At 39.1% G+C, this 20,416-nt stretch overlaps 1 protein-coding gene across 8 annotated transcripts in view; it reads right to left on the bottom strand.

The window, feature by feature from the left end:
- FERRY3 (FERRY endosomal RAB5 effector complex subunit 3) overlaps nucleotides 1-20,128 on the bottom strand; it is a 42,033-nt gene extending 21,905 nt beyond the window's left edge. Inside the window, exons 1-9 of one of the 8 annotated variants that reach the window (NM_001243412.1) lie at nucleotides 20,063-20,128; nucleotides 19,202-19,336; nucleotides 16,388-16,590; nucleotides 14,639-14,784; nucleotides 9,816-9,997; nucleotides 5,784-5,883; nucleotides 5,566-5,687; nucleotides 1,460-1,566; nucleotides 626-823 (exon numbers count right to left, since the gene is read on the bottom strand). In NM_001243412.1, coding sequence (NP_001230341.1) covers nucleotides 626-823; nucleotides 1,460-1,566; nucleotides 5,566-5,687; nucleotides 5,784-5,883; nucleotides 9,816-9,997; nucleotides 14,639-14,784; nucleotides 16,388-16,590; nucleotides 19,202-19,218 — 1,075 coding nt within the window. In that variant the 5' untranslated portion in view covers nucleotides 19,219-19,336; nucleotides 20,063-20,128. Of the gene's footprint in view, nucleotides 1-625; nucleotides 824-1,459; nucleotides 1,567-5,565; nucleotides 5,688-5,783; nucleotides 5,884-9,815; nucleotides 9,998-14,638; nucleotides 14,785-16,387; nucleotides 16,591-19,201; nucleotides 19,337-19,909 lie in introns of all 8 variants that reach the window. The other 7 variants (XM_085024457.1, XM_085024458.1, XM_013988431.3 and 4 more) reach the window with 7 other exon arrangements.
- Nucleotides 20,129-20,416: the final 288 nt, after the last annotated feature.

Here is a 20,416-nt window from a genome sequence, read left to right as displayed (position 1 = left end):
GGAAATTTTTAATATAATTCCAAACCTTCTTTAAATAAGAGATACTTTGATCATAATCCAGTCTCCTAAAAGTGCTACAAAATATAAAGTTCTTATATTTATGATAGAAAATAAAGGCCATCTAAGCCTCTTTTAAAGTTATACATTAAATACACTTTAGTATTAAATTTTTTTAAAATAATCATAAAAAATGAATTGTACTAAGAAGGAAGGTAGAATTTTAGGAAATAGGTTATTTTTAAGAAATAGATTATTTTTAAAAAACAAAGAAAAAAGGGAAAAATGGATGACCTAAAATTCAATGAGTCAGGATCTGCTTCTAAACTGAAAAACGCATTTATAACTTGATTATTCTTTTTGTTATACCTTGAAACAAGGATCTGTAAGAGTATTATCTACAATATGGTAGAATTTTAAGAAAAATTAAACATCTCGAAGCACCCTATGCATGCTAAAGTAGGACACAAATCAAAAATGGCTATGGCTGGGTATGTATGCTGTTTGGTCTACTTGCATACTGGGGTAACTAAAGCGCTTCTGAAGTTTTTCCATAATTCCTTTCTTTCTAGAATGGCATTAAATGGAGAGGTTTAATTGAATAAACATGCATCATGTTAACTCTCACCTCTTTTAATACCACTATATGAATTGATTCGATTATCAACCAGCAACACCAGGCCGCAGAGGGACGTGGAATAAAGTGACAGTGCTGTCTGGAGTCGGTGGAGCTTCACGCCACTTCGGTGGTTCCTCCTGTGCTTACAGAAATCCAGCATATCTGCTCTCAGCAGCCTCAGATTATGCATGGTCTTCAACTGGGCACCTAGGGGGCAGGCAACAGTCCCAGAAAGATACTTAGACAGCTGCAAAAAGCCAGGAGAACCGGATGCAAATCTCAATGGCAAGAATCCAGAGAAATCTGTGCTACAAAGAACTTAAAATGGGCGTTAACAGTTTTCTATTTTAATACTTATTAATATTTCATCTCTTTGTGAAAAATAACATGAATAAAAACAGAAAACTTATAGCCAACAAACTATAGGCTTTCTTGAAGCAGAACATAATTTTTAATAAAAAGAACCTGGGTTTACTCTACTCATATGCTACAGATTTTTCTCTTACAACATTAAAAAAAGTTGCACAGGGAGTTAAAAAATGTGGCGCAGTGGTTAACGAATACGACTAGGAACCATGAGGTTGCGGGTTCGGTCCCTGCCATTGCTCAGTGGGTTAACGATCCGGCGTTGCCGTGAGCTGTGGTTTAGGTTGCAGACGCGGCTCGGGATCCCGTGTTGCTGTGGCTCTGGCGTAGGCCGGTGGCTACAGCTCCGATTCGACCCCTAGCCTGGGAACCTCCATATGCCTCGGGAGTGGCCCAAGAAATAGCTAAAAAAAGAAAAAAAAAAAAAAAGTTGCACAGGTTACAATAAATTATGACTGCAAAAAGCAATACACTCACCTAAGTGAATGGTAAAACTTTCTTCCAACTTTCTCTGTTCCTCATAAATCCTTCCATTTGCTTCAGCAGATTCTCTGAACTGACTTGGTTGAACTTTAATTTCCTCACTGAAATTGAAAAAAATTACTGATATGCTTTTTTTAATGTCTGTCAATAACGTTTCTTAAAGGAAAGAATGCTTTATAGTCAAATAAGAGGAAACTAACAGCTGAAAGGAGCACTTAATTTATTCCTAAGCTTATCCTTAATCCGCGGGGATAAGTAGGATCATAGCACTCACAGGTTCTAAAATCCCCACTTATTCATCCATTTCTTTGGCTATTTCTTTCAGTAAGTAATGGATATTAATTTTTTTTAGTTATTACGATATCAATTCATGTCATCATTTAGTATTTCTTAGTAGCCTAAGAGAATGATTAAATGAAGTGACTAATATTACTTTAAAATGACATATTTTAAAAAATATACCTGAAGTTCCTGTCATGGCTCAGTGGAAATAAACCTGACTAGTACCCATGAAGACAGGTTCAATCCCTGGCCTCACTCAGTGGGTTAAGGATCTGGCGTTGCCCTGAGCTGTGGTGTAGGTTGCAGATATGGCTCGGATCTGGCATTGCTGTGGCTGCGGTGTAGGCCCGCAGCTACAGCTCCATTTTGACCTCTAGTCTGGGAACCTCTATATGTTGCAGGTGGTGTGGCCCTAAAAAGACCAAAGGAAAAAAAAGGATATATATATATATATCCTATGTCAAACTTAGTACTGGTGAAAAAATTAGAAAATCAACAAAGTGATTGGAATGAAAATGAAAAAGTCAAAGGAATAATAAAGAAAGGTGAAGTTGATTTCGACAGTCATATTTGCTCCCTTTTGTACCGTTTCCTATTTTTTCACTGCCTACATTCTCCCATTAAAGGGCTTCTCTCCTTGCTCCATTCTGCCCCTGTATTTCCTGAGAAGGTTTCCATGGAAGCCCCAGAACTGTATGACTGTCTAATCCAATTTCATGGTATGCTGAAGATAAGTCTGTAATAATCATCCATTCCCCTGACTACATTTTGGGGGTAAATCCAAACAGTCTCATTAGAGTTACTGATTGACTTCATTAGTAAATACGGCAAATTTAAACCTAAAAATTCATTTAAATACATATTAATAAAATGCTTTCATCTTAGGATACAGAAAGCTACTAGAGAATGTTGTTCCCATTCTAATAACAAGAAAAAAACAAAACCTATAAGATCACTTTTCTGGAGCTCATCAGAGATTTGTGGTAACAAGGTAACCAAGAAACTAAATTCTAAAGTGTGACATGCCCCTCCCAGGAGAGACAGGCCACACAGACGGTTTTCAGATTTGGCAAAGCAGGGTAGAAATAAGTTGCAGTAACGTAAGAGGGTAAGAAGAAATCAACTAAAATTTTAACAAATTCCTCTTTTTTTTGCTTTTTTTTAGGCCTGCACATGCGGCATATGGAAGGTCCTAGGCTAGGGGTCGAATCAGACCTGTAGCTGCCAACCTATGCCACAGCCACAGCGATGCCAGATCCAAGCCACATCTGCATCCTGCTCCACAGCTCATGGCAATGCCGGATACTTAACCCACTGAGCGAGGCCAGGGATCAAACCTGCTTCCTCACAGATACTAGTTGGGTTCGTTACCACTGAGCCACATCATGAACTCCAAATTTTAACAAATTCCTAAGCGTGGGCTAGCATGTAAATTTAGAAGGGCCATGAACTCCAGGGAAAGACTCCAGTGAAGTCTTTCTCACTGGCCTCCACCAAGGTGCTTAAGAAAACACTGGGGGCAGGGCAGGAGAAGAGAAGAGCCCACTCAGTGCCACAAGTAGAAATGCTAAGGATGCCCAAAGCCCGCCACTCGGATCTGCAGGGCTTGCATAAGACTGAAGCTGGACAAAGACCACAGAGACCTGTCTCCCACCTCCACCTATGAATCTGGCACCAGGTAACAAACATTGTAAATTGCTGGGGTGGGGGTGGGGAAGGAGGCGGAGCAAACCATGCACAGGGGCCTCCAGCTGCAATGCAGGGCTGCAAAGACAGCTGAGGGTGGAGCAGAAAGACAGAGAACAATCTGGATCCTAAAGCCCCACTCTAAACACAAAGTGGCAGCAGCATAGTGCTGCAGAAAATGAAGCCTGTGGTATACTGAAGAACAGAAGCCAAACAGCTCAGCTGCTGCTTAGATCTGCATGACCTTCACATTAACAGCCTGTTTGTTTCTGGGTATAGGCACTACCTACCTCGGTCTCTTCTCTAACATACAAAATAGGCAGCATTCAGTTTAAAGAGAGAGAGAGTACAAACACACACCAGCAAGCAAGACCCCCAAAAGCAAGCAAAAAGAAAAAAGAAAAAAATAAATAAATAACCTACTGTCAAGAGATAAAGCAATCGACAGAAACAGACTTAGAGATGACCCAGATATTGGGACTAAAAGAAAGGGACTTTCAAATGACTATGATTAACATGCTAAAAGATCTAGTGTAAAACAACACACAAGGACAGGACAGATAAGGAATTCGAGCAAAGAGAGAAAGCAGTAGAAATAAAACATGGTATCAGATTGATAACAGAGACATCAATTCCTTTGCCAGGCTTGTCAGCAGACCACCAACACATTTTATGATACCACCATTACCCTGAGACCAAAACTAAATGAAGATGTAAGAAAAAATAAGGCTACAGACCAACATACATATATAGTGGGTATATTTGTTTCTTATTTTATGTGGATATATTTTACCCATATTTACATGTAATATATAAGAAATCATGCCTTAGTATGTAGAAGTTTGAACTATAAAACTTCTAGGAGAAAATCTTTGTGATCCTGGATTAGGCAATGATATCTTAGATAAGACAAGCTGTTTAAAAACTGGTAAAGTGCACTTGAGATGAAAAACTTTGTTCTTCTAAAGACACTATTAATAGGAAAATGAAGAGACAAACCACAAGAGAAAATATTTGTAAAACACCTATCTGATGATGGACTTGTATCCAGAATATATGTGTTCATCACTATTTTCATTTGAATGAGCAGTACAGTCAAATATGTTAATGTCCAGGATGTGTTTCTAATTACAAAAAAATTGTTTAAATATTCCTAAAGTGTTGTCTTGGGGAAAATAACAACACAAATGAAAGATTACAGTAAAAGGTGATATAGACAGTATCAGATAAATAGTTGAGTGATAATCCATCTGTCTCTTTGTACATCTATCCCATAAATATTTATTTATGTATCTGTGTCAAGATGTAGACACTTGGCAAAGATCTGGGTATACAACAGTAGAAAAAAATCAATACGGTTTTTGTCTTCAAGGCAGGAAGAATGGGGGAGACCAACATACAAATAACACACTAATTCTAAATGTTTCTAGCAGACACAAGAAAGTGCTGGAAATAGGACTATCATACTGTGCTAAATATATTTCCATTTGAATATACTTTAGCATTTAAAAGAAGAAAGAAAAATTCAAAGATACGAGTACACAGCCAGGAAGTAACAGGTACTGTCAAGCTCTGGGGCAATATATGAAACACAATGTATATAGGCCATAGGTACTACACGAATTATGAAGTACGCAAAGTTCTCTATACTATTTTTATACCTCATTCATCTATTACTGCATGTATCATTCTGTACGGTATTGATTTATTTACAGGTCCATCTCTCTAGAATATAAGCTCCACATGGGAAGTTATCGTTTTGGTTTTTCTTAGAGAGTGTTTGCCATTTAAGATGCAGTCAACCAATGTTTACTGTTCTGAAAGGAAACCAACTTAAAGAAACAAGAGATAGTACTTGGTACCTAGGTATACATACCCACAAGATTTATAAGGCCAAGTTCTGGGGGGAAGTCATCACTGTACACCAACCAATTACCCCACTCTCCCCACCACCAAAAAATCCACATAAAGTCTATACAAGGAAAGGTGTTAGAAGAAGTATATATACGATTACCTTGAATTTTCACTGGTAACATCAAAATGTCTACAACTAAAAGGTCCAATTTTACAATAAATACAAACTATTACTGACAATGACCCTTCATCTGATAAGAACTATATCTGATTAATACCTGAGGGAGCTGTTATTGGGGTTTTTTAGGTCCTGATGAAGTTTTATCACCCATTCCTGATACTCTTGCTTTTGAATGGCAGTGGATTGTTTTAGTTCATTGGACCATTTATTTTCTAAGTCCTAAAAAGAGAGAGTACATCCTTTAGGTTAAATTTTTTTTTTACAGAAATAAGTAAGTAAAAAAACATAATCTAAAAGTCATTGTATTTCACTTACTTGCTGGGACTCGAAATGTTGAGCTGCCAATGAATTTACATCTTGATCTGTCAGTGATTTTCCCAACTCCTGCATCACTTTTTCCATTTCAATACCTTGTCTAAAACATAAATAGGCGATCAGTTATATTCATTAAATTTTAGGGTATACAACCACTTTGGATTCATTAACAACCTCTACAAAGTGAAAAGAAAATTTTTATCTTATAGGAGTATGTCCAGGTATGGCAACTATAATATCTGGAAAGCACTTTAAAGCCTTGGAAATGGAGATGTGGAAACTATGATAATGTTATATAATACCAATGACGTCATCTGTGCTGCTAAATGTGAATCCAAATTTAGTGCATAAATGAAAGCATTCAAAATCTAGCTGCTCTTTCAATTTCCATGGCTAAGAGTTAAAAGTCCAGACCCCTTTCATCTGCAGATTTTTCACTAAGAAGACTCTGCAATTCCAGATTAAACACAATTCCTATTTATCTGATCATGAGTTAAAGTGACTTCAACTTTTGAAAGGTACTTTATATTATAACCAGAAGCTGCCAGTTAGGTCCTAAGAATCAAACTGGTATTAACTCACAAAGTTCCCTTTATAGAGGAATGTGAACTACATTCTGAAGATATGTTTTAGTCTTATCTTCATTTATCCATATAATGTGCAGAAATTAAAAATGGTTTTCAGAGTTCTCTAATGGCTCAGCAGTTAAGGATCCAGTGTTGTCACTACTGTGGCTCAGGTTGCTGCTGTGGCACAGGTTCTATCCCTGGCCCAGGAACTTCCAAATGACTCAGACACAGCCAAAAAAAAAAAAAAAAAAAGTTTTCCCTACAGGAAACACTAATCAATATAACGGTTATTTATGGGGGAAATGATAGCGACTTCTGGATGGGCAGAGGGGAGCCTTCTGCAGGGCTAGAATCATCTATTTCTTGATCTGGGTGATGACGACATGCTTACTTTATGAAAATTTATTGAGCTGCATATCTATAGTTTATTGTTTTTTTTGTATTACATTATATTCTAATAAACAAGATCATTAAAAATTATCTTCTGGAGTTCCAGCTGTGGTGCAGTGGAAATGAACCCAACCAGGAACCATGAGGTTGTGGGTTCGATCCCTGGCTTCGCTCAGTGGGTTAAGGATCCAGCGTTGCCATGAGCTGTGGTGTATGTTGCAGACGAGGCTCGGATCCCACGTTGCTGTGGCTCTGGCGTAGGCTGGAGGCTACAGCTTGACTGGACTCCTAGCCTGGGAACCTCCATATGCTGCAGGTGAGGCCCTAAAAAGACAAAAAAAAAAAATTATCTTCTAATACAAACATATTTTTAAAAGTTTGTTCTAAAACTTATTTAAAACAAACTTGGAAAGACTGGAACACAGGCATGAACTACAAGGATATTACTATCATTCTAGCCAGTTTAAGTAAACTGCTCTTAAAAGAGAATTTATACTAATTTATAACTGATTAAGATATTATATGTATATGATAAATGAAACTCATTCACATGCTATACATTTATGTATTTCTATGTATACTTCCTAGTATTAAACATTCAGTACTATTTATTCCCCACTTAATTCTAATGAAAGTGATCCCATTAACTTTCTAATAACTACTAGAGATCAGGTGAGATTATGGTGCCAATAGGCTTTTTATTTACTTAACACAGAAACAGCTGCTAAGCATTTATAAATACAAACTTTGATACAAATATATTAATTTTACATGACACATGTTCCCTCTAGTGGATAAAAACTATCATTGCCATTTTGAAGTTTCAAAGAAATAGCCTGAATCTGGTTTGCTAAAAGAAGCAAATTTCCAGTGAGGGGGGAAGACGAGCAGATAACAATTCCACAAATAAAATTTCATTAACATATTACACCCTAAATGTGTTAGAAATATAAATAGCTAATGATACAGTTAGTTGTACAATATATATTTTCTATGATTCAGACCAAAGGAAATTTTATTTTTTTCTTTTTTGGCAGCCTCATGGCATATGGAGCTTCTGGGCCAGGGGTCAGATCTAAGCCACAGTTGCGACCTAAGCCACAGCTGTGGCAACACTGAATCCTTAATCCACTGTGCCAGGCTGGGGATCGAACCTGTGTCCCAGTGCTCCCAAGACTCCACCGATCCCATTGCGACACAGTGAAAACCCCAAGAAAGTTTATTTTAGATGAAACACCATTTACGGCTCAGTATGTCTGGCATAACAATTCTGATAACCTAGATATCGTCTTGAAGACACTTAGGAAAAAAGGTCATTGTAATTACATGATGTTGTACTGAGAAAAATTCTTTTAAAGATGTAAAATAGAATTAAAATAAGAGAGAAATGAGAAAATGCACCCCCTCTGCTCATAAATTAACTAAATGAATTAAGCACCAAAATTCTGGATGAACTTCCAATGAATTCCAACTTACCATTAATTACACTGTTGACCTTTGCAATAAATCTTACCTACCTTTTTTAGGGTAGTACATAGCTTATTTTTATTTTTTAAGCTAATAGTTTAGACGTGCAAAAAATGAACTATAGAACTGTTCTTAAAATAAATGTATTCAAATATTGTTTGTATGTTTAGAGGGGGAAAAAAAGCAAAGCCCCATGAAGAAGTCCAGCCAAAGGACACTTCAAAGACTAACATAAATCAAAACAAACCCCTGCTAAAAATCTTCCCCAAGATAGAAAAAAAAATGTATAAAGTATGAGTAAATACAGATTGTTAATTAGTTAATTCAGCTTCCCAAAAGCTGAAGAGTCATATGGAATGAGAATCTGCTTTCAATTTTGAAAAAAAGAAAGGACAATTATAGAATATTGATGGTCAGAACTGAAACTTTCTGGGAGGTGTAGGCAGCAGGCAGCAAAGTGGGCCACAGTTCAGAGCAGCTCAGCAGCTGAATGAAAGTAGGATGGATGGCTACTGACATGCACCTCAGATAGCTAAGCTGGGAATTTTTTTCAGTATATCTAAATAGGCAGAATGAGCCTAGTCCCAGAAAACCTGAGATCCAAGAACAGATTCAGAAAGAGATGAAGATTATATTATTTGAAGCCCTGGTAGGAAAAAAATAAATGAAGCAAATGAAGTTCAAAAAAAGGCAATTAATTAGTATAAGGTAATATACATGTATTAAAAAATCTGTATTTAATATGCAGTCATATTTAAAATATGTATATAATATTACTAGCTACATAATAAAGAACTAGAAGAAAATCAACTTATTTTGCCTCAGTTTCCTCATCTGTAAAATGGGGATAATACTAGCAGGATTGTGGTAAGGATCAGTGAGGCAGGACATCCATTATGGACTGCATGCTTGTGTCCCTCCAGAACTCATATGTTGAAACCCTAACCCTCAATGTAATGGTATCTGGAGCTGGGGCCTTTGGGAGGTCATGAGCCTTACGTGAGCTCAGGAGGTTGGAGCTCCTGATGGGATTAGTGGCCAGAAGAAGAGATGCTACAGCTCTCTGTCTCTGAGAGACCTGCCAGGAGCCTACGCTAAGGGAAGGCAGTATGAGCAATGTCATGCAGGCACTGTCTACAAGCTGAGTGGTGGGCCCTCACCAGACACTGTGTCTGCTGACACCTTGATCTTGGACTCCTCAGCCTCCAGACTATGAGAAATCAATTTCTGTTGTTTAAGCCACCCAGTCTATTGCACTTTTTTTATAGCAGCCTGAACTAAGACAGCATCAAGCACTCTGCACAGTGCCCAGGACAAAGCAAACCCTCAACAGAGGTAAGCGACTCCTCTTGTGGAACTAAGAATAGATGAAGCCAGCATAATTTGTTTAGGTAAATCACTTGAGAAGTTCTAGAAACCTATGAGGACCTCACGTTCCCAGTTGAAATGACAGATTTAAACACACAAGAAAATTAATTTCTAGTGTAAAGATTCTTTTCTATTTTATTCTTCAATTTTATAAAAAAGAGAGAACACGCTGATCTGCAACCTATCGTGATTTGACTACGTAACATTTAACTATGATAACGCAAGAACTTTGAAATACCTCTCTCGCAATTTTTTCAGCTCCACATCTCTTTCGCCAATCAGTTCTGAGATACTAACAAAGTAATTGTGTTCCAAATTGAGGAGGGTTTCAGAGGCGGGAGAATGGATTAGGTCGTGGTACACATCTGCAAAATCTTCATCCCAGCTGGGCTCTTCTGGCCTCGCGTGCTCTAATGTGGTCTATGAGATGAGACATAGAGATTCTTAGATCCCAATGCGGTATTCTTAGTTAACACACCAGCAGGAAGTACGTATATTATAATTCCATTCCTGTGCAAGGACACGAAGCGCCTCTATGTACATACATTATAAGGTTACAGAGAGTTATGTGAGTGTACAAAAAAATAGGGGATGATGTAAACTACGTTGTTAAAGTGGGTTACCTAGAGGCTGGGATATGAGGGGGGTGTTAATGTGTAGCAAGGATTAGGAAGTGTCCACAAATAAACACACAAACCAATAAAACCAGGGTGGTAAGTAAGCTCAGGTCCCATTTCTGTAGAACATATTCACACTTGAAGAGATGACCAACAAAATGCTATTTGGGGCTATTCAGCAGAGTGTGATTTCTGATGCCTTTCACTTTATATTCTAATGTACTGCATAACAGAATATCTTGCATATATTAATTATATAATCAGAAAAAAAGCCTTTCATTATTAAAAATATATTGCTAAGAAAAGGTCTTTAGGCTACGTATTTACAGAATGACGTTATTTACGCAATAACAGTGACACTGAAAACCCAATTCGTGTATAGGAATTTATATCAAGATGTACGTGTGCAACTTTCTTCCTTTGAACTTTGCAAGTACCTTTTTCTTTATAAAAATATAAGCATGTTTTTAAGTATATGAAAACAGTAGCTGTCAAAATGGTAACAGGGCTGAATGAATAAACCTTGATTAAACAAGAAAAAGAGAACCATGCGGAGAGGCGGACTAGAGATTCCCTGAGCACACACACAAATACACTGAGGGGGACAGATGCCTGTCCCCATCACGTGTGCTGTGCCAATACACCAGACACACACAGTGCTCTACCCGGGAGGAAACTGACATGCTGAGAAGGCCTCTGCCAAAGGTTATACAATTTACTGGCAAAAGTGGAAATAACACTGGAATTCCTGTTGTGGCGCAGTGGAAACGAATCCAACTTGGAACCATGAGGTTGCGGATTCGATCCCTGGCCTTGCTCAGTGGGTTAAGGATCCAGTATTGCCATGAGCTGTGGTGTAGGATGCAGATGTGACTCGGATGCCGCACTGCTGTGGCTGGGGCGTAGCCGGCAGCTATAGCTCCAATTCAACTCCTAGCCTGGGAACCTCCATATGCTGAGGGTGCAGCCCAAAAAAGCAAAAACAAAAACAAGCTACTGGAGTTCCAGAATCCTGGCACTGCTACAAGGCTGATCTCTACGTAACAAGAGGTGCTATGTCTCAACTAAATTTGCATAGGCTAAGAACAAGTACTTGCTCAAGTAATGCTTATTGATTAATTCACTATATATCTGCACTCTGGTGATTAAATAATACAAGTTTATTATTCTGTCATATTGGTATTATTGCTATTATTACTATTGTTATGCTCATGAATTTGGAGAATAATCAAATTCCTATTTTTAAAATGTCTAAGACACAAAAGAGTAAGTAAATCCATAAAGTCAGTAAATATGGTCAATATTTGTTATGGTAAGATTAACAAACAAGCCTTTCTGGAGCTAATACTTGGGAAGTTTTCTCTTTGGTCACCCAACCTCTGGGATGAGGAGGTTCTGCCCAAGAGGAGGGACTGTCTTCTTCAGGAGCATTGCCTGGACCACTGTCTTCCCCGACCTCTCTACACCCTCCCATAGTATTTACCCGGATCCTAACACTGCCTGCGCGGCGCAACAATGGTCTGGGCATCTGTCCCTTCCTATTAGACTGTAAACTCCAGGAAGGCAAAGGCTTACCCTCAGCTGAATACCCAGCCCATTTCAGAGGTACAAAAAATATTGGGTGAATTAATTAAGTAGAATTATTCTTTAAACACATCGTAACAGCTTTATTCCTTTTATCAGCAGAAAGATGATATTAAATTGTAACTATCACAAACATTTTTTTAAACTTTTTTTTTAAGTCTGCACCCGTGGCACATGGAAGTTCCCAGGCTAGGGGTCAAATCAGAGCTGCAGCTGCTGGCCTACGCCACAGCCACAGCAAGGCGGGATCCTAGCCGCTTCTGCAACTTACACCACAGCTCACGGCAAGAGAAGATCCCTGACCCACTGAATGAGGCCAGAGCTCGAACCCACATCTTCATGGATATTAGACAGATTCGTTTCCACTACACCACAATGGGAACTGCTCACAAACATTTTTTTAAACTCAGTTTTTGACATTTAAAATAATATATGTAAATAGATGGACTACTACTCAGCCATAAAAAAAGAACAAAATAATGTCATTTGCAGCAGCATGGATGCAACTAGAGATTCTCATGCTAAGTGAAGTAAGTTAGAAAGAGAAAGACAAATACCATACAATATCACTTGTGTGTGGAATCTAAAATATGACACAAATGAACCTATCTACAAAAGAGAAACAGACTCCAAACAGAGAGCAGACTTGTGGCTGCCAAGAGGGAGGGGGAGGGAGTCGGATGGACGGGGAGTTTGGAGTCAGTAGATGCAAACTTTTACATTTAGAATGGATAAGCAATAAGGTCCTACATATAGCACAGGGAACTATATCCAATCTTTGGAACAGAACATGTAGGAAGATAATATGAGAAAGGGAACATATATATACATGTATGACCGGGTCACTTTGCTATACAGCAGAAATCGGCACAACATTATAAATAAACTATACTCTAATAAAACATTTTTAAAAATAATATGTGTAAATAGAATCATTTTGTAAATAAGCTAGGAAACCTTACTGGATATGGAGTAAACTGCTTTGAATAACAAATATGACCACATAAGATTGATTTCTTTCAAATTCCTAGATTGAATTTACTTAAAGCGGCATGTAATTCACTCATTACAGCTTGCAATTACTGAATCTGTTTACATAGTTCTGTATCTTGCTTCCTAACTAAAATGTCAACTTCATTTTGTGCCTGCCACATTTGATACCCAATATCTCATACAGTACCTGGCATACAGGAGACTCTCAACATTGCGTATCTCCTCAATTCTGATGTACATTTTTTCACATGACAGCTTTCAGAAATGAGGATGCACTGTATACTTGATGGTATGTTGGCATTCTACCACAGTTTAATTGGGATGGTGTTCTTTCTTAGCATGAAAAAACCTGGTGTGTTATAATTAATGGCCTCTTATACTTTATGAAATGAAGTATATTCTTTAAAAGGAAAAATGAGGACAATTTTAATTACATAACAACAGTGAAGTGAGGTGAGAGGGCAAGAGTTTAAAATGAACTACAGGGAGTTCCTGTTATGGCACAGTGGAAACAATCTGAGGTTGCAAGTTTGATCCCTGGTCTCGCTCAGTGGGTTAAGGATCCGGTGTTGCCGTGAGCTGTTGCTTAGGTCACAGATGCAGCTCGGATCCCGAGTTGCTGTGGCTCTGGTGTAGGCTGGTGGCTACAGCTCCAATTTGATCCCAGCCTGGGAACCTCCATATGCCTTGGGTGTGGCCCTAAAAAGACAAAAAGATAAATCCATAAATAAAATAAAATGAACTACTACTGCTAGCTTACAGTTGCCAGATAAAATACAGGACACTCAGTTAAACTAGAATTTCAGATAAACAAGGAGTAATTTTTTAGTGTATGTTCCATGGAATATGTGAGATATACAAAAAATTATTCCTTGTTTATCTAAAATTCCAATTTAAATGGGTGTCATGTATTTTTAATCACTAAATCTGGCAATCCTATCCTGAGCAGAGATATAAAAGTAGCCTCTCATTTTACAAGAGTATTACATAAAGGGAGTTCCCTTTGGGGCTCAGTGGTAATGAACTGACTAGTATCCATGAGGATGCAGGTTTAATCCCTGGCCTTGCTCAGTGGGTTAAGGATCTGGCATTGCCAAAAGCTGCGGTGTAGGCTGCAAACACGGCTCAGATCCTGAGTCGCTACGGCTGTGGTGTAGGCCAACAGCTGCAGCTCTAATTCAACCCCTAGCCTGGGAACCTCCATATGTCGCAGGTGTGCCCCCCCACAAAAAAAAGAGTATTACATAAAGTATTGTGTCCTATGTGCTCACCCTGATAATTGGGAGCACACAAGCATTGGTATATACCACATACAATGGAATACATTTTTGCGCATAAAGAAAAAGGGGTTCTACTACTGTTTCAGTATTACCTTAGCAATTATAAAATCTTCAATCATTATATTTCAAAAAACAAACAAACAAACAAACACACTCACAGAAAAAGAGATTAGATTTGTGGTTATCAGCAGCTAGGGAAGGGGGGGAGGGGAAACTTGATGAAGGCTGTGAAAAGATACAAACTTTCAGGTATAACAAGTACTGGGTACATCATGTACAACATAATAAATATAATTCACACTGCTGTAAGGTATACAGTAAAGTCATTAGGAGAGTAAATCCTAAGCATTCTCAGTACAAGAAAAAAAATGTTTTCCTACTTCGTCAGTATTTTATCTCTATGAGATGATGGATGATCATTAAACTTGTGATAATCACTTCTTGATGTATGTTAATCAAATTACTGTGCTATATACCTTAAACTTACACAATGCTACATGTCAACCGCATCTCAATAAAACTGGGAGAAAAAGAATCCTCATCAAAATCCAGAATAGCCCTAAAATTTACAATCTGATCTATCTCACCTCCGTATAAGCTTTGGCCCATGTACTTGCCAGCTGATGTAAATCCACTTCCCCAGACTTCACGGCTTCCAGAGCTGCTTCAGCATCTCGGTCATAATCTCTGAGGGATTCTTCTTCTATAAACTGGCTCAGAGCTTCTTTTAAGTCTGTCACAGGGACAATGAATACCATTATCAGCAGACATAAATAGGGAACATTCCATCTACTAAGCATACCAATGTGAGCCTTCATTTTACCAAGTTTATACCCTTAATAGAATGTCTAGCTAAATTAAAATATGCCTGGAGGATCATCTAACTAAACTCACAATTACTTTTCTTTACAATTATAGGTCAAAATTCTTAACTCCCACATACAGCCCTAAGACTAATTAAAAATATTAATTTCTTAGGCCTGATTCATTTGAAACCGAGTAAGGAAAAGCACAAAAAGATCTACAGATTTAGAAGGTCTGAAGGTTTCCATACTTAAATGAGTTTTCTATATAACTCTACGGGGTATATATTGTGACATTCTTTCAATGTGAAAGAGAAATTGAGTAATTAGCATGATCTACAACCCCAATTTTAAAAACACTATGTAAAGAGCCCTGGTAGAGAAACCAGGCTATCTGTGCTCTGGTCTTGGCCCTGTCATTACATCTGTAACTTTACACCAGAGGGTCTCAATCTTTGGTTCCCTGGAGGGCTTACTGAAATCGATGGTTGCCTGCCACCCCCAGTTTCTGGCTCAGTAAGAATTGGGTGGAGCCCAAGAATTCACATGTCTAACAAGTTCCCAAGTGACACTGTAACTGCTGATCAGGGAACAATTTTTGAGAACCACTCCTTTCAGCAAATAACTTAATCTTTTAATGTACAGTTCCCTTATTTGTACAACGAGATTGTGCTAGGAAATTTCTAGGCCAATCTTCTATGATCCAACCTAGTTCCAATTTAAAAATTTTCCCTCATCTGAAGACAGAACATAGACCTTTTAAAATGGCTTAATACAGGAGTTCCCGTCGTGGCGCAGTGGTTAACGAATCCGACTAGGAACCATGAGGTTGCGGGTTCGGTCCCTGCCCTTGCTCAGTGGGTTAACGATCTGGCGTTGCCGTGAGCTGTGGTGTAGGTTGTAGACGCGGCTCGGATCCCGCGTTGCTGTGGCTCTGGTGTAGGCCGGTGGCTACAGCTCCGATTCAGCCCCTAGCCTGGGAACCTCCATATGCCGCAGGAGCGGCCGAAGAAATAGCAACAACAACAACAACAAAAGACAAAAAAAAAATAAATAAATAAAATAAAATAAAATAAAATAAAATAAAATGGCTTAATACAGATGACTTTATGGAATTCATTTAGGTAAGCAAAGATTATTGAAAGATTAATACTCTCTCTTCCAGGACAGCTCAGGGAATTGAGGACCAGATCATTAAAAGGGCAATACATTTAGCACCTAACAAGTGGTAGCTGAAATGTCTTGTAAATCCATCTAACTACATTAAGAGGTTACAAGTTCTAATCCGGACTCTGTATTTTTCATCATGTTTAATTTTAATTTAATTTTTATACTAAAATGCCTAACAAACAACTACAAGGAATCTAGGAAAAAACACTCACTACAACAAAGGTCTGGGGAACCTCTTCTTCTTGAAAACTTTGGGGTTGTTTCCAATACATTTTAGGTTTATGCGTTCTAATATGAAACTTCTAATAACCAACTCCATAGGAAAATAATAAAGTGATATTTAAAAAAAAAATCAATCCTCACCTTTTTCTATAAAGCACGGTAAGTTGTGCAGCAGCATCAAACGTCCATGTAAATGACCGGCATTCTCTTGAACAGGAAATCTGAGGGGTACCCTCAGTTCAAAGCCCTGACTTCCCACTCTGAATTTATACACAAATTCCCTCTCTCTGTTGCAGAATCTTTCTCTGTTTTTCTTCATCTTCTTTTTCAGGACTTCTATAGAACTAACCAAAAAACTCAGTAGGTTATAAGGCCACCAAAAAACCCACAATGTTTCACTGTTGCTCTATCAATTCTAAGAAAATGTTCCCCCACTCAGAAACTTCGTTTGTGTGACTCTGAGGCAATTATTCTAGTTTATCCCTGCATTTTCACCTTTGTGAAAAAAACAAAGTGCTTCTTCTTCTTCTTTTTTTTTTTTTTTTGTGTCTTTTTGCCATTTCTTGGGCCGCTCCTGCGGCATATGGAGGTTCCCAGGCTAGGGGTCGAATCGGAGCTGTAGCCACTGGCCTATGCCAGAGCCACAGCAACGCGGGATCCGAGCCGCGTCTGCAACCTACACCACAGCTCACGGCAACGCCAGATCCCCAACCCACTGAGCAAGGGCAGGGATCAGGGCAGGGATCGAACCCGCAACCTCATGGTTCCTAGTTGGATTCGTTAACCACTGTGCCAGACGGGAACTCCTCTTCTTTTTTTTTTTTTTTTTTTTTTTTTTGTCTTTTTGCCATTTCTTGGGCCGCTCCCATGGCATATGGAGGTTCCCAGGCTAGGGGTCGAATCGGAGCTGTAGCTGCCAGCCTACACCAGAGCCACAGCAACGCGGGATCCGACCTGCGTCTGTGACCTACACCACAGCTCACGGCAACGCCGGATCGTTAACCCACTGAGCAAGGGCAGGGATCGACCCTGCAACCTCATGGTTCCTAGTCAGATTCGTTAACCACTGCGCCACGACGGGAACTCCCTCTTCTTTTTTTTTTTAATGAAGTTTCTTTTAAACTCTATTTAAGGAGTCTTTTGTGGCAAAGGATCCAGCATTGTCACTGCAGCGTCTTGGGTCACCACTCCTGGCCTAGAAAGTTCCACATGCTGAGGGTGCAGTCAAAAATAAATAAACTTAATTTAGGAAAAAATTATGCCCATAAAGTACTCAGCTTTCCCAGGCAGAGTTCTCAAGAATAGGTAAGGAACATGGAAAGAGTAGAGGACTCTTAGGAAGAGACGCATGGTGGCCGGATATAGTTCGTGCAATAGTTGGTAAATGCCAAGTCAACGAAACAGACTGAGGACCAACAAGTTATCTTGAAGATCTTAGATGCTGTGGGTAGGAGATCTTATTGAGAGTGGAGGGAAGGGAGATGGTGCTGGAAAGATTTCCCTATGGGAAGAAGATACACAGAAACAGGGCAGCCCACAAGGCAAACTGGAAAACTATTTGGAAAGAAGGAAATTTGGTCAAAGAGAATACATCAATTGAAGATTTATATATTAATTTCCTAACTGGACTCTTGTCTCTAATCATTTCCCGCATCAAATCAGTTCTAACGCTATTCTCTACACTGTAGTCATAGAAATCTGTGTGTGTTCATAATATAATTTTATTTTTTAATTATTTCCCCAATACAATTTTTTCCTACTGTACAGCATGGTGACCCAGTTACACACACATGTACACATTCTATTTTCTCACATTATCATGCTCCATGATAAGTGACTAGACATAGTTCCCAGCGCTACAGAGCGGGATCTCATTGCTAATCCATTCCAAAGGTAATAGCTTGCATCTATTAACCCTAAACTCCCAATCCACCCCGCTCCCTCCCCCCAACCTCCTGGCAACCACAAGTCTATTCTCCAAGTCCATGATTTTCTTTTCTGTGGAAAGGTTCATTTGTGCCGTATATTAGATTACATATATAAGTGATATCATACAGTACTTGTCTTTCTCTTTCTGACTTACTTCACAGAACTAGAACAAACAATCCCAAAATTTATATGGAACCACAAAAGACCCAGAATCACCAAAGCAATTCTGAGGAACAAAAACCAAGCAGGAAGCATAAATCTCCCAAACTTCAGGCAACATTACAAAGCCACAGTCATCAAGGCAGTGTGGTACTGGTATCAAAACAGACATACAAACCAGTGGAACAGAATAGAGAACCCAGAAAGAAACCCAGACACCTATGGTCAGTTAATCTTTGACAAAGGAGGCAAGAACATTAAATGGGAAAAAGACAGTCTATTCAGCAAGCATTGCTGGGAAACCTGGACAGCTGCATGTAAAGCAATGAAACTAGAACACACCCTCACGGCTTGCACAAAAATAAACTCAAAATGGCTGAAAGACTTAAATATAAGACAAGACACCATCAAACTCCTGGAAGATAACATAGGCAAAACATTCTCTGACATCAACCTTATGAATATTTTCTCAGGTTAGTTTCCCAAAGCAACAGAAATAAAAGCAAAAATAAACCAATGGGGGAGTTCCCGTGGTGGCGCAGTGGTTAACGAATCTGACTGGGAACCATGAGGTTGCAGGTTCGATCCCTGCCCTTGCTCAGTGGGTTAACAATCTGGCGTTGCCGTGAGCTGTGGTGTAGGTCGCAAACGCGTTTCGGATCCTGTGCTGCTGTGGCTCTGGCGTAGGCCCCTAGCCTGGGAACCTTCATATGTTGCAGGAGCGGCCCAAGAAATGGCAAAAAGACAAAATAAATAAATAAAATAAACCAATGGGACCTAATCAAACTGACAAGCTTTTGCACAGCAAAGGAAACCAAAAAGAAAACAAAAAGACAATTTATATAGTAATCTTTTAAAAATGCCTACCAGAACATGTTGCTCATCTGCTTTAAATCCGTCTATGACTCTCCATTGCTGTTAGGATACAATTCAAACTCCTTAACGTAGTTTACTCTGCCTCTGCTTATACTCCAGACTCTTCTTTCAGCACCTGCACCTCCTCTTCGCAACACAAATTCAGACTTTACTTTTCAACCTATACTGAAAATTTTTCAATACCGAACCTCTCTTGCCACTCCCTACCTTTCAGAACGCTTTTCCTATGCCTAGGGCACTCTTACTGCTCTTTTTCCCATGCCACGTCTCAGCATGGATAGGCCCCAGAAAGCCTTTTAACTTGTAGGACCGTCATTAGGCTTAACCAAATAATAAATACGAAGCATCTGACAAACATAAGATGACAAATAACTAGAAGCTAGTAAAAGTAATAAATAATAATAGAAAGAAGCTGTAAGAATATATCAGAGAAAAAACCCGAGCTGCTAACTGAATACACATGATGCAGGCAAAGGAACATCTTGCACGGAATTGAAGACTACGGAAATAACGGGTTTATAGTCTAATCTTGTTTAGGGTCAATATTTTCAGTAAACAAAAACCATTAATTATGGTTTCAACTGGTGCAACCTTTAGGCTTACTATGTTTCAACAAATTAATACTTTAGTTCCCTCTCCCCGATTTGTTATTATTAACAGAGCTGAAATCAAATGTGAGAAGGGCCGGACCAAACTCACTCCGCCAATTGAGTGGAGGTTCTGAGGTTTAAATAAGCCAGGAAAGGGAGGGCAGACTGTCTCGGCGAGAAGCCCCAGCCGAGGGAGGGGAACAGCCCCCCTGTTAAAGGGTTTCGGTTTTAAGTGCCTTCCTCGCTCCCGCCGCGGGCTCACCTCTCCCAGTCCTACAGGCCCCAGCGGTCCTCTCACTTCTCGCTGTCAATGAGCCTTGGCGCAGAATTGGTCAGCTGACTACAGCCTGATTTTTCACAGCTGGAAGATCCGTTTCAGCAGATTCGTTTAATCTTTTCCTCTTTCCTGGCATCCCATGGAAAATTTATGGCTCTATATGTCCTGTCGTTCCATACTGCCCTTAATGTAATAATTTAAAAAGTGTAGGAAGGTGTATTTCTACTGTTATTTTACACTTGAGGGACGACGCTGAAGCCACTGTTGTGACGAAAGTGCAGTGGCGAAACAAGAACTCGACTCTGGTGAACCGGATGCGGAAAGGCGGTGCCTCGGGAG

This window comes from Sus scrofa, chromosome 5, assembly GCF_054392235.1.
Source record: "Sus scrofa isolate SSC_HxYL_T2T_F1_AM1 chromosome 5, Sscrofa_HxYL_maternal_Yorkshire_Landrace_v2.0, whole genome shotgun sequence".
NCBI lineage: Eukaryota > Metazoa > Chordata > Mammalia > Artiodactyla > Suidae > Sus > Sus scrofa.
This window is presented reverse-complemented; position numbering and strand designations above follow the sequence as displayed.